The 14,571-nt window shown below is 43.5% G+C and overlaps 1 protein-coding gene across 2 annotated transcripts in view; it reads left to right on the forward strand.

Moving 5' to 3' along the window:
- Positions 1–14,571, forward strand: part of PTPRT (protein tyrosine phosphatase receptor type T) — a 1,002,137-nt gene that overhangs the window by 859,645 nt on the left and 127,921 nt on the right. For both annotated transcript variants that reach the window (XM_045528255.1, XM_045528256.1), the window contains one exon: positions 3,232–3,261. In XM_045528255.1, coding sequence (XP_045384211.1) covers positions 3,232–3,261 — 30 coding nt within the window. The remainder of the gene's footprint in view (positions 1–3,231; positions 3,262–14,571) is intronic.

The raw sequence follows: 14,571 nt of genomic DNA on the forward strand, positions 1-14,571 counted from the left end.
GGAGGAGCGGATGGGTAAATTCACACCTAATGTGGGTGATACACACTGTCTGGGGATGTGCACATTTGTAGCTATGACTTGGATGGTGCAAAGGCAATATATTGTAAACTCAGCGTTTGTACCCCCATAATATTTTGAAATAAAAAAAATAAAAGGAGAATAATGATGTCTGCTCTACAGGATTGTGGAAGGGATTAAAAGAGATAAGGCATGTGGCATCTCAGTGCCTCACCAAATGCTCAAGGTGCATCTGTTTTCTTCCTTCCTAAAAGGCAGTGCAGGCTAGTGCTTTAGAGCCATGCTGCTGTCAAATCCGGTTATTAGCTGTGTGATCTTAGGCAAGTTACTTCGCCTTCTTTGCCTCAGTTTCCTTATCTGTAAAGTAGAAATGACAACAATGCCTACCTTTTAGGGCAGTTGTGAGGAAACAAAGAATAAATGTAGGATAAGAGCCGAGAACAATGCCTGGCACATAGTGGGTGTTGCATAAGTCTGTGCTCTTATTTTATTCCTATTTTTATTATCCCTAAAGAGGTGAATACTTTGCTCCTGGCCACCAGAGTGGGAAACAGTAAGCCTTACATCTGTGGGTGAGGTAGGGACACAAACCACCCTTTACTGAGCCCTGCTATCCTGCTATATTCCAGGTCTTTAGGTTAATATAATGTAATATTAACTTAGATGAATGTAATACACATAAAATACTTTATATATTATATATCATATCTACTTCTAATATAATTTAAATCAATATAATCTAATGTTAATGTCCTCAATGACTCTTGGAAATAGGTAATTATTACCCCTAAGCTTGAGATGAGGAAGCTGGGACTTGGGGATGTTTGGTGACTTGCTCAAGGCCATGCAGTTACTAATTGGTGGTACTGAAATGCTGTCTGAGCTGTCAGTCATCTGTGCCATCCACCTTGGTGCGTGGATCAGGAAATAGAGGCCCAAAGGGAGGAATTTACTTGCTCAAGATGTCACAGTGAGCAAGCGAAAGACCTGAGATTAGAATGCTGGCCTCGTGGTTCTCAGTCCGGTGTTCTTAACATATGGAGAACACAGGTGTCTGTCAGTCTTCTTCAAATGGGTAATGAGCTTTCTGTCCCTGAGGAATCACATTTCCAGGCACTGGACCAGCCAGCAGGGAGGCAGAGGAATGGTATCCTTATGGTGCCAACCCATGTGGCTGACAAAGGGGATTTGGTGACTTTCGGAGGGATTTTCCAGTCCCCATCCATCATGGGTCCCAGTTCTTCACCCTCTTTCATCCTCTAGGGCCGCTGTTCTTTCAGTCTAGGATATTGAACAGTCTTCTACATGGGCAGATCTTGCTGTGCCGTGGCTCCTTGTCCCCAGCTCAGCCTCCTAAAGAGGTGCAGGGCTTTCCTTCTGCCAGCTTCTTACCTCTCAGTGTTGCTTTCCTTCTGGGGCTACAGGGTTGGGCTTTGTCAACAGGTAAGAGAAAGCCTAGAGACAGCCCTGCCTTGGGGGCTTTGGCCGGTTCCTACTTGAGAAGGGGAAATTTGGGGCTCTAAAAACATGCCCCCTGACATGGTTATAAAGACCGTATCTTCCTGGGCCAAGCAAACGAGATAATGGTTGCAATTAATCACCATATTCAAGAAACAATTCAAGAAAGAAGGAAATAATTCTTGCCTACTTAGATGGATATTGGGAGACCTGAAGCATCCAAAAATTTTTCTCAGTCCACAAATGTATCACTTATTGTCAGTGTAGCTAAATCTGATGTGAAATAGAAAACATTCCCCTTTATTTTCTTGCAACACAAGAAAAGTTCTAGCAAAGGGAATATCATGAACTTATTTGAGTTTTTTGATTGCTCAGAAGCCAAGAGCTAGGAGGGACGTTCGAAAGAGATTGAAGGCAATGATTTTCTCAAGCTCTCTTTTGGAGAGTGGAATTTTTAGCCATGTGAAATCTTAGGTGAAACTCCAATTTATAAAATAGGTAAAGATGGAGATGCTTGGCTTTGGCAGATGGCCACCTGCTCGGTACCCTCCTTCTTCATTACAATGTGGCTGCTCTGCGGAACCTCCAGGCTTCTGGGAAAATAGTTTGAAAACTACGAATCTAGTTCAGCCTGCCTAGGAACAGGTGCGGGAATGAAGGCACAGAGAGTTTTGTTCAAGGTAGAATCTGTTCAAGTCGAAGGTTGGAACTCCCTTTTAGTACACTGCTCTTTCATGATAAGGTTGAGTTTTTTCTGTTTTTTTCTGTATACCATTGTGTAACAAACTACCCCCAAAATCTAATGGTTTAAAGAAGAGTACCTACTTATTTTTCCCATGAGTCTTCACTTTAGGCAAGCCTTAAAGGGAATGATTTGTTTCTGTTCCATGATGTTCAGGGTCTCAGCTGGGAAGAGTTGGTTGACTTGGACTAGAACGTTGGGGACATTCCTTTCTCTTCATGTAGTCTCAGGGCCTTTCCATGTGATCTCTGCAGCATGATGGCCTCAGGGAAATGGGCCTCCTTACATGGAAGCTCTTGGTTCCAAGACAGAGTTCTGGACAGAGCTGTGAGGCTTCTTTTCTACCTAGTTTAGAAAGTCCCAGAACGTAAGGCCTGCCACATTCAAATGGCCACACAGGTCTAGCCCTGATTCGGTGTTGGGAGGACCCTGCACAAGGACCTGCCTATTGGGAAGGGGGGGACCCTGGGAGCCATCTCGGGTGCTGCTACAGGATTTCCTTGCTTTGGGCATGACCTTGCTGAATAGATTCTGATGTGATTGCACTTGAATTAGAGAAGACAGAAGGAGTAATTATGGTGTTGCTTAGATCATGGGAACACTGTCATGTGGAGGAGCCACATGTGTCCTTGACTGGTCCTAGGAGCCCACAGAAAGCTTATCCAAGACCAAAAAAAACCAAAAACCCATAATTATAAAGAAGCTAGTTTTGGTTGACCACAAAGAACTTTCCAACAATGAAAACAGTCAACTTGAAACTTGGCTTCCTCTGTGTGAGGTAATGAGTTTCACACAGGAGAGGTTTCTCTCATTTCTTCTACCACTGAAAATATCTGATTCTCCATGAAGACAATTAGTGGAGGAACTTGCATCTGCTTGAGCTTAGGGATGCTAAAATAATATATGCATTTCTAAGAATCAAGATTTCATAAAAATCTAATTCTTGTTTGTTTGTCTTTTCTTTTTCCCCCTTTTTGGACATTTTCTTCATCTGACTGCCCATCAATATATAGAAGAAATGCTTATTCCTACTCCTATTACTTGTAAGTATCGAGCCGGTGTTAACTTTGCTTCGTGCCCTGTAAGGGAACCTGTAGCATGCATTTCCTGCACCAGCCAAGTGTCTGTTGGTTTCTCATATTCACTTCTGTCCAAGTCGTCTGTAGCCCTAGTTTTTGTTTTACATAGATGTGTTCCATTTGAAAATGCACTGTCTTTGTTCAAGTCTGTTATGTTTCTGCCATCTTAGACTTTTTCCCCCTATTTTTGGATATATGAAGGACTTTTTCTCCTTTGGGAGTATAATTTTCTAGTTAGGAATCCCTGAATTCCAGCGAGAGGGGGACTCAATCCTCCTGTAGGACTTGCATACATAAGACAGATCTCAGCAACTTCTGAGTTCACTTGTGTCTTCTTAAGGAATGGGTAGCCCTGGGGGCCCAAAGGTTAGCAAGGGATTCATTGGCATTTATGCTATTTCAGAAAGTCTACAGGGTATCTTGACTTTATCTAGAACCAGCTTCACAGGTGACAGAAACATCCAACGTCTTTGCTTTGGGCTGGAATTATCTGTTTGGTGTTTAGCATTAGTTATCTTATGTTATCAGTGCATTTTGTTGGGAATTATAGATGTCTGCTTTCCTATCATTTTTTTTGCACTTGCTAAATAAAGGTGATTTTTTAATTAATAATACAGAGATTCTTAAAACATGAGAGTAAAGGATAAAAACTCTGTACAATAGATCTTTGGTGATTAAAAAAGTTAGAAAACCACTGAATTAGTTCTGCATTCCTAATATGCATTTTCTATTTTTGGAAATTGAGGTTCCCTAGAGGTATGTGAACTCATCACACATTCAGCTAGTATAAGAGTGAGATTAAAACTCAGAATGCCTGGATCCTGGTAAAATGTATTGCCCAACACTCCATGTCTTCCCTCACCCCTGGCAAACCCAGCTTTATGAGAGAGGCCACGCCTATCAGCAATTGCCTGCTGAAGACTTCACAGGTGAAGATGGAGCCAGCAAAAAGCTGCCTCATCCCTCTGCTCAGTACCGGGTCTGCAGGTCCGTAGGGCTGGTACCACCAACCTCATGTTATATAAGAACAGGTGGACCCCCATCACCACCAGTGCCGGAAGTACCAGAGAACTTACTTCATTTGTTTATTTACTTATTCCACAAACATGCATGGAACATGCACATTAGGTTCCAGACAGTGTGGATGGAGAAATGACTAGGAATTTCAGCCTCACCCTCATAGTGTGCTCAAGCCTGAGAGAGTAGCATAAAATCAAACAATTGAAACACCACCTGAGAGGTGCCAATACATATTGTGGTATAGGAACACTTAGTTGAGTGACTAATTTTTAATTTGGCAGGGGATAGCTGTTAGAGTATTTAGAGATTCCTTCAGCCAATACTGAAAAAATAAAAATTCTGATTAGAGGAAACAGCATCTGCAAAGGCATGGAGGTATGGGACAGTATGGTGTGTCATTGCTGTGGTGGAGAGAATGAGTCTTTCAAGTCAGGCAGCTCTGGACCCAGGTCCTGCCTCTCACTCACCAGTTATGAGCCTTGAGCAAATTTTCTAAACTGTTTGAGTCCCCTTTTTCTTAACTCTAAAATGAGAGTAATAGCACCTAACTCATAGAGTTACTGTGAAGAAGAGCTGAGAAGATTTTGTAAAGTGCCTGGTACAAAGTTGGCACTCATGAAATGTTAGTTTACTTTCTTTCCACTTCCAGAAACCACAGCAGTCATGACAGTAATGGTGGCTCCTGGGAGCCCATCTGCCTTCCAGGGGTTCTGATGGCATCAGTGTTCCACAGTGGGTGACCCATCACAACCTCTGTGCACCTCACCCCTCTGTCCGTTAGCCAATGTATGTAACATTGCCTTCGGGTGCCCACTGTATACCATGCACTCTGCTGGGTGCTGTGGTGGAATCACAGATAAACAGTGTGGAAGTGTAGAAGACAGATGTGGAAATGCTTGTCATTCCAGGTGCAATGATAAACAGTCGGTGCAGAGATGAAGTTTTATGCCATGGCCCTAGAGTGTGCAACTCATGCTGGCATTGTGATGCAGAAGCATCTGGCTGGGACACAGGGTTCCCATAATAATATTCACAATTTTATATTCACCAACCCCAAAGCACCAAGTGTATGTCACTGTAATATTCTGTCTTCTATAGAGAAGCCTTAGGTAGTTAGATTTTCTCTTAAGCACCATTTCCCTATCCCCAGCCTCCTCCAAGCACTTGTGAGAGAAGATGAGGCATCTCCTAGAATGATAAGGCTCTGAATAGGTAAGGTGTGTCTAACATCTGGACAAGGGGGGAGAAGGGAACCATCACCACATGCCAAGTACTTTGTACATACTTAGTTCACTAAGTCCTCGTAATAGCCTAGTCTGGTAGGTACCGTTATCCATACTTAAGAAAAGAGAAATTGCTCAGAGAAGGTAAATCATTCTCCCAAATCCACCTGGATATAGGTGGGAAGGAGAACGGATTATCTTGGAAATAGAGACATCTGCAGAGGGAGAGAATGGTGTGGAGCAAAGAGGAGGAGTATGACTCTGGATATACTGGGCTGAGAATGCTGGTGGAGCTCCCAAGCAAAAGTGTCCCATGGGAACTTGGAAATGCAGAGGTAGAGTTTGGGTGGGAGGTAGATATTTGGGGACTTTATCTGAGAGGTGTCATATGAGAATATGGGGTGGATGAATTTAGGCCTGGAGAAAGAATACAAGAACAGAGGGCTAAAGGCTGAGGCCCAGGAACTGACCAGGATTAAAGATTCAGAGGAGGAGAAACAGACAGATGGGAAGGAGGAAACCATCAGAACCAAGAGGTGAGGACCATGGCAGGAGGAGGAGTTGGTTGGCCATAGCAGATGCTGCAGAAGATGGAGGTGGAGAGCATGGGCATGACCTTGACCTTGGCCATCAGAAGTCACTTGTGCAGGTTTTGGGGGAGGGGAGGGGAGGAAGCCAGCCTGCCTGAGGGCTGTGAGAAGGGTCACCTTAGCTGTAGGCTGTAAAACAGGAGAAACATGATGTTGACCACTTGAGGGACCAGAAAGTCCCAGGTAGAAGTATAGTTAAAATGGAGGAGCCCAGGCAGAAGGAAGAGAGAGGGTGATGATGCTGGATGTGGGGTGGCTGTGGAAGGGAAAGTCTGGGGACAAGGTGTGTGGGGACAGGGAGCTGCCTAGGAAGGAGGCAAGGACAGGTCTTGTGAGACCACAGGATTGAGAGCGGGGCATGGAGATAGAGAAGAGAAACAAAAAGGAACTACAGCTTCCAAGTGCTAGCATAGGCCCCGAGGGGGAGCTCTGAGCCCTCGCTGCCCAGCGTGGGTACCATGAATCTGCAGCATCGGCATCACCCGGGAGCTTGCTGGAGATGCAGCATCCAGGGCCCAGCCCAGACCTCCTGAATTAGAACCTGCAGCGTAACAAGATCCCTGGTGATCCATGTGCATGTTATGGTTTGAGAAGCACTGACTTAACCAGAGTCTCAGTTGTCTCTTCTATAAAATAGGAAAAATAATACCCTCCTCACAGGGGTTGGGAACCCTCTGGTCCCTCCAAAAGCCCCAAAATCTTCCATAAAAGAAAAAGCCTTCAACACAGTTTAAAAAAAAAAAATCAGGCCCACAGGTCCCAGGTTGCTAATCTTTGCCCTACACTTTTGAGAGCAGGGAGAGGATGAAGCTCAAGATTCACCCTGCTTTATTGAGCTCCTACTAGGTGCTGCATCCTGTGCTTGGTGTTGCAGACGCAAAGGTGTGTAAGGTATACCCTGTGTAAGCCTACGAAAGGACAGAAATTACCGGGTGGTCCCTACTATGTGTCAGACTCACCTAGTGCTTGTAACATGTCCTGCAATGTATATGTTATTGTGATGATTTTATTTAGATGTTAAGACTGAAATTTGAAGACTTGTCTATATCCCACAGCCAGGATGCAGCAAGGCTAAGTTTGAGCCCTGCCAGCACTTCTCCCCAAGCTCAGTTCTTCAGGGGGCAGAGCGACTCCTGCCTGCATGTGCTTGCAGAGCCTAGCCAGGTCGCAGGAGATCCAGCCTCCAAATGCAAGTCTGTCTGCCTGTAGAGCCCCATTTCTGTGTACAGCTGTCAGGGCCTTGCTAGGGAGAAGAAGTGGTAGCTATTCTGGGGCGGCAGGAGGCTCTTGGGGCAATCCTGTCTCAGCTGTCCTGGGCCATGTGGTGTGGCTGTCTCCCAGGCAGCGCTGTGCACAGATAACATGCTAAGGGGGAATCAGAGCTGAGGGCCCTGAGCTGCTGCAGCAGAGGAAGCCACAAGGTTAGAGCGAGAGGTGGCCAAAAGAGTGCCAATGACTGGGATTAATAATGGCCCAATAAAAGTCGAGCTACCAATAACAGGATTTGGGGACCTTGGGACACAGGAGAGTTTAAGATAGGGCCCTGCATCATCTCTCCAGGATACACACACACACAAATGACAATAGCATGGGTTTTGGTGTCAGACCTACATCACAATTCTAGGTCTGCCTCTCCCGTCAGATTGTTTTCACCTTGAACAATCATGGAACCACTCTGAGCCTCTGTTTCTTCATCTGCAAAATAGTATTAACAATAGTGACTTCCCAGCGTTTTGGTGAGGGGTGATGAGAGAATGTATATAGAGAGTAGCTGGCACATAGTAGGTGTTTTACAAATAGCAACTACTATTCCTCACATTCTAAGCTGACAAAAATGCTTCTCTAGAATTCCTTTTTGTCTTTCACCCAACAAGTGCAATTGTTCAGTGTTTGCCTTTTAAAAGGGTATTAAGAGTTGGCATGTGTCCACAGGTTAATTTACCTCAAGGTGTGTGATGGGCACAGTAATTGTTTTGAACAGAGACATTTTAGTGTAGTAGTTCTTTAGAAAGCACTAAGATGTTTACCAACCGTTCTGGCTGAGAGAGCACTTAACTATTTCACTTAGCCTTGGGCAAATACCTTGTGCAATGTCTCAGAGACAGAAAACTCTGACCCGGCTGGTTTCTGTCTGCAGATACTCTGTGGGGCTCTTGGGCTTTTCCTGTCTTCCTCCTCTCTCCCCTACCATTTCAGTATATTCAAATTCTCCCTCATTCTTCAAGATCCAGAACAAATGTTGCCTCCCACAGGAAGTCTTTCCTGATTCTCCCCATCTGTGGGAAGGGCCTCTTCCTCTGAACTGCAGTCACTTTGTAACATGGGCAGGAACAAATGTGTCTTAAGGATGTTTCTTGTTCATTAGGGTGCTCTCTGAGGTACCCCTAACCTATACAGTGAACCCCCAGTAAATGCCTATGGAGTGAGTGAAGGAACAAAACGAAATTAAAAGACATAACAGCTAAAGTCAACAGGAAGGTGCTCTGTTCTTAAAAAGAAAAAAAAAATGGCATCGAGTTTTAGATAACTCCAAACCAGACCCTGTACCTTTCTTGCTTTTGTAGCTTTAAAGCAACGTTTTCTCCCATTTTTGCACCTGTGTTACCTGGACAAGCCATTTAACTTTTTCTTAGTCTCAGTTTCCTGATATGTAAAACAGAGATTAAAAAATGCAAAACTTACACAAGTCTCACAGAAGTGAATGGACGTAATGTTTGTCAAATGCACACCACACAGTAGGGCCTCAGCCAAGGCAAGAGGCTGCTTCCTTTCCCCAAATGCATATGCCTTTTCACATCATCGGCTGCTTCAAGTCTGATGTCGTTGCCTCAATATAGTTAAAGAGGCATTTTAAAATGATTATATCAAGAGATACTCAAAAAGTATTTAATGTAATTTATCAGCCACTTTGAATAAAAATGAAGGAAAAATAGGAATAGGAGAAAGCCATTTAAAGATGATAAATGCCAATTACCAAAAGCTGACAGCAAACATGTTGGCAGGTGAAGATCTAAGACATTACCGTGCAGTCAAGACAAAAGTGGTAACTGTCACGGCTGCTGTTCAGCCAGCAGGAGGACCTTGGTGAAAATTCTGATTCCTGGGCTCCACCCCCAGATCTGCTCAATCTCTTTGGAAGCCCCGCCTGAGAATCTGCATTTTAAAAAGCATCTTCAATTATTATTTGAAGAGTTCCTGACACCCTCCCATCACTCTGATGTAACTGTCCCTTTCACAGGGTTTGTCCCTGCAGGATCTTCTTCCTGGAATGCCTATCCCCCTCTGTGCCTGGAAAATTATGTTATCTTTTAAAAGGGAGCATATCATTCTTCTCTCTTGCTTTGGTAGCCTTCCATTCCTACAGACCATATCCGTAGTACTGGGCTCATGTTTTTACTGCTGAATTCATCTTTTGTGCCTTCACTCATTGCCTCATTCATTCATGAACCTTCTCGGGTTATACTGCCCTTAGCGTGTTTGCATGTCTAGCTCTTTGTAGACGAGGATGATGTTTCACTCATCTTTCATTTCCCAGTGACTAGCTCGGTGCCCAAAACAAATCAGATATGATAAGATTGTGTTGATTAGATGCATGTATGTGTGGGGTTAGTACCTCTCTAATTTTGTTTTCTCTCTCACTGAGTTATACTATTCCCTTCTCTAGAAGTTAGTTAATATCCATTTTCATTTATTTTGGCATGTGGTGATGGTGATGCTTTCAGATCACCCATTTCGTAGTTTCATATTGGTTTTAGGTTTAGAAATGTTGCATTTGTACTTGCATGTCACAACCACAAATGCATAAAATTAGTGAATGCTGTCACAACATGATAGATACAAAATGCGCTGGCTAGATCATGTGGACAGATAGCTTTAGACAGGGGTTGTGACTCAATGGAGGCTTTTTTGTTTACTCCATTGCACTGGAGTCTAAGCACATCAGTCGTGGATACCAAACAGAGTAAATCCGTAAGTCAGAAGCTCTATCACCTTAATCAGGGAAAACACAAATGAGTGCTTCCCCTCCAAAGGTAGCAAAACATATTTATACTTCAGGTGTAAGTGTATACCTAAGTTTAAATTTTAAATCCCAACCAGGTATTAGTGATGACTTGAGGCCTTGAAAGGTCTGTCTGTGGTTCTAAATGCTTCTACTCTGTAAACGCCTTTGGACTTCATAAAGAAGGTAAACGGGTATGGGGGATTCTCTGCTGACCGAGACAGGTGCCTACTGAAGTGTAGTTAGGAAGAAAATTCCTGTAGAAGACGCTGGGATGTGCTACTCGGATCCCCCTTCAAGAATGAAGGACTTGCTCCCCCAGTTGCTGGCACTGCCCTTTGGGACTGGCTTTTTGGAGTTGTCTTACCCAAGGTCATCCAACAGCTGGTCAACACCGGGTGTCACAGTCACCGCAGCTTCAGAGCTTCCTGTGAGGTTGGCTTCAGCCACCACTGCAGCTACAGCATCACTCAGCTTTCCCTTCTGCCCACTCTTTCTCTTCCTCGCCCTCCCCTCCCCTGCCCTCTCTCCCCTCCCAGTCCCTTCTTTCTGCAGGTGAGACTTCCTGAAATACATCTCCTGCATGTCAATTCTTTCTCAGAGTCTGGTTTTCAGGGAGCCTAACTAACCTGTGGCACTCTCATTGGCTTTTCCTCAATTTGGCCACTGTAGACTAGTGGGCTTGAGTATGTTGTGTTTCCCTCCCCCAAAACGCACTCTTCATTGCCTATGGACACTTTGCATACCGACTAGTTGGGGTTATTACTTTGTTACCGTTGATTGGTACACTCTAAAAAGTTCCTCCTTGGGCAATCATCCATTCATTCATAGGCATTTGCTGCTCCCCTGTGTTTGTGCTGGGCACAAGGGACACAGCGATCTTTACACATAGCTCCTGCCTGGGGGATCTGAAGTACATCACAGAGAAGACTTGTAGTAACACCCTGAACAAGGATCAGAAGTGCCCAGCCACAGTGCCCCTTAGCCATGTGTCTCCAGGGCAGGAGTGGGTTTACTTCTGAAAGCACAGCCTTCAGCAAGCATCCCCCAAATGGGAAAGACTCTTGCAGCTAAGGCTGCAGCAAAGATAGGATCCTAAGATGAACAAACTAGAAAATGTCTTTCTAAGTGTTTCAGCATAGTGCTTTTAATGGAAGGAAGTGCATTAGTTAAGCCCTACAGTGTTGGTGATGATGGTAGTGATTGCATCTTGTTTGTATATAGAGCTTTATCTCTTCCAAAGTGCTTTTCCACTTATTACCTAGTTGTCTGGTGAAGCTCGAGGGTATTTCATATGACATTATTAGATAGATAACTGTGCCAAGCAGCAAAAGCCCTGAGCATTCAGGCTCCACAGTTTTAGATAAGTCTCTTAATTCCATCCCAACTTCAGTTTCTCATCTGTAAAATGGGAGTCATAACACCTACCTCTTAGAACAGCCCTGATGTTTAAATGACATATTCTTTCATTCATAAGCATTCACTTAGCAATTTTTTTGTGCTAAGCACTGAGCTAGGTGTTGAGTATTGAGTAAGAAATATTCTTCTCTCAAGGAATGCACAGCTTAAAAGGTACTTGGACATGTTAAGAAAAAGTTATAAAATAATGTTATAAATGCATGAAAGAGGAGCAGTGAAGATAAAACAAAGGGGAGGAAATCACTGATTCTGCTTTGAAGAAAGATGCCATGAGTTAAAGGGCCCAGGAAAGTTCCTGGTGTAAAGAAGATGCAAGATGTTTTCTTCAAGAAATGACACAGCTACTCAATTTTCTCCTTGACCTCACTATCTTGAAAACCCCTCTCTACAAACACACTTTTGTTTTTCATAATTAGTTGGGTGGCATGCTAAGAAAAAAACTTGAAAGGGAAAAGAAGAGGAAGAAAGGAATGGAGTCGAGAAGGAAAGAAAAGGGCAAGGAGGAAATGTGAATCCTAGTTCCACTACTTAGCAGCTGTGAATTCTAAACCCAATGAGTGTCAGTTTTCTCATCTATAAAATGGGGATGATAGTGTTTGACTCATGGGATAATCTTAAGAAATTATGTAATACAGTATATGCACCAAGGGAAATTGTTTTTATTCACAATAGGGTAGAGATGAGCTAGAACAAAGCAGTGGTTGTTTATGTCAGAGAGAGAGAGAGCGGTGTCAATTATAACCACCAGATATAGTTAAATGGAAGAAGAATTTGTCATATAGCATGAAGTAGGGTAATTGTAAATGGTGGTTCGTAAACTTTACAAATTTCCCCCTCTGAGCAGTTGGATGGGACACCCCTCATCCTAGCACCCACCCGTGGAGATACCAGCAAGAGAGATCAGAGGCAGTGAGTGATTCTGGCCAGAACCTCAGAGTAGACACAAGACCAGCAGGCAGAACTAGGGCTGGGGTTAACAGTGAGGAGCGGGGAGACAATGGCTATTTCCAAGTGTAGGGGCTTGCAGACGGCCTTGTCCTTTGTGATGTGGCTGCCAACACCTTCCTTTAAGAAGTCAAGGTTCTCAGAATGCGAGAGGGGCCACTACAGTCTGGGTGGTCCCACTAGAGACATCTCCTCCTTCCTGGGAACAAAGCTTAGAGGAGTCGGTGTGGTTTGGGGAGGGCAGGCATGTAAGGGAGGGGACCAGAAGCCACAATCCATAAAGGTTGGAGAACTGATTTAACTGGTTTGGGGTAGTGCCTAGACATATGATTGTCCTCCAGGTTACTCTAATCTGAAACCGTGGCTGAGAAACATCCATCTGGGAGAACCTTGAGGGCATTTGGAAGAGCAGCATGAAGCCTTGTTCTAACCATTTAGCCAGAACTTTAGTTGAGAATTTGGTCCCACAGGATCACTAGATAGACATGGCTTTAACTACAACGATGGAACCTGAGTTTGGAGGGCAAAGTCCATAGAAGACAAGATGTTATTTGATGGCACCATTTCCTTTCTTAGACTTTGAGGCAGACAGTCTTTATTCTTTACATAAACGTACAGAGATCATTTAATGAAGGACTAAAATGCCCCAGGTACATGTTTAAATTGTATTTAATTTATGGCAACAATCCGTATTCATGGTGGCTTTGGTGCCCCTCTGGGGTAAAGACCCCTCAGCCTTGATTACCGAGAAACCCTTGTTCAGAAGCCTCGCTTCAGCGCCGGAGCCTCCGGAGCCTGACACGTCTGCTGATGAAATCTCCTTTTTAACAGGATAAAAGAACACTGGTTGAGCTGATTTCTAAGCAGTTTTTTATTCCAAGGGCTTTCAACCACTGTGCAGAACATTCTAAGAGGGAGGGAATTGGTAGGTATATTACAACCACCCACATTTTTTTAAGTGGAAGAATGGGAAGATTAGTGTGGTCAAAACCCTGTTTTTAATGGGAGACTTGATTTTTATAAAAAGTGAAAATATGGTTTTATTAAGGCTATAAACCAAATTGAGCCTCAAGACTAAAAAAGGCTTGTTTTGTCTTGGAAGACAGCTTAGCACCAATGCGCTTTTATAGAAATGGAGAAAAGCTAAGAGAGTCTTTACATTTTATTTTATTCTTCCTTTCCTATGTCAATTATGATTTGGGTATCCACTCAATGAGAAGAGAACTTTTGGTGAAAAATATAAGCTCAGTTCTGGTTGAGATGGAATTTCATACTATTTTTTTTTCTTATCCTTTGCTTTATACAGCAAAACTACCATGAAAGTGTGAGATCTAAGGTTTTTCCAGGAGATTTGTGGCTGATTCAAAGTGTACACGTTGCCTGTATTACTGTGATGTGTTTTCCACCCATCTAGGCAGGGGGCAGTTTGCTCAATAAATTATACTTCTCTACTCTCATCTCCCATTCCTGAAGGGTATAAAACAGTGCTTCTGCCTTAGCCTTCAATGGTGAAGAAAACAATACCCCACATCGGGAAGCAGCATTGTAGCTACACGGACTGGACTTAGGTTTGAATCCTGGACTTTGCCACGTTCTAACCTACCTCCTCTGAGCCTCTGTTTTCTCATTTGTATATTGAGGACAGTAATACCAAATTTGGAGAGTTTCTGTGGGGACTTGCCAGGACAACATAAGATAATATGATACATGTACAACATCTGATTCTACATCTGGTACATAGTAGGTGCTCAGCACATCGTAGTCATTATTATTATCACATTTTATGATTTATATTAGTATGTCTACCTCTGTTTTGCATTTTACCAAGTACTTTCACATAGGTGTCTCATGAAATCATTGACTCACTCCGATGAGGAGATATCATTTTAAATTGAAGGAAATGAAGGTACACCAAACTGACCAGGGGCACAGGCTATATGAAGAAAGAAACCCATGGAACCAGTAACCCAGTTACTAGTGCTGTGTTCTTATCATGAACTGGGAGGTAGGTGTGTCAAGGATTCTAAAAGAGGCCATTTATTTTACATGGCAGCAAAGCTGATAGGAACTACAGCCT

This window comes from Lemur catta, chromosome 17, assembly GCF_020740605.2.
Source record: "Lemur catta isolate mLemCat1 chromosome 17, mLemCat1.pri, whole genome shotgun sequence".
Taxonomy (NCBI): domain Eukaryota; kingdom Metazoa; phylum Chordata; class Mammalia; order Primates; family Lemuridae; genus Lemur; species Lemur catta.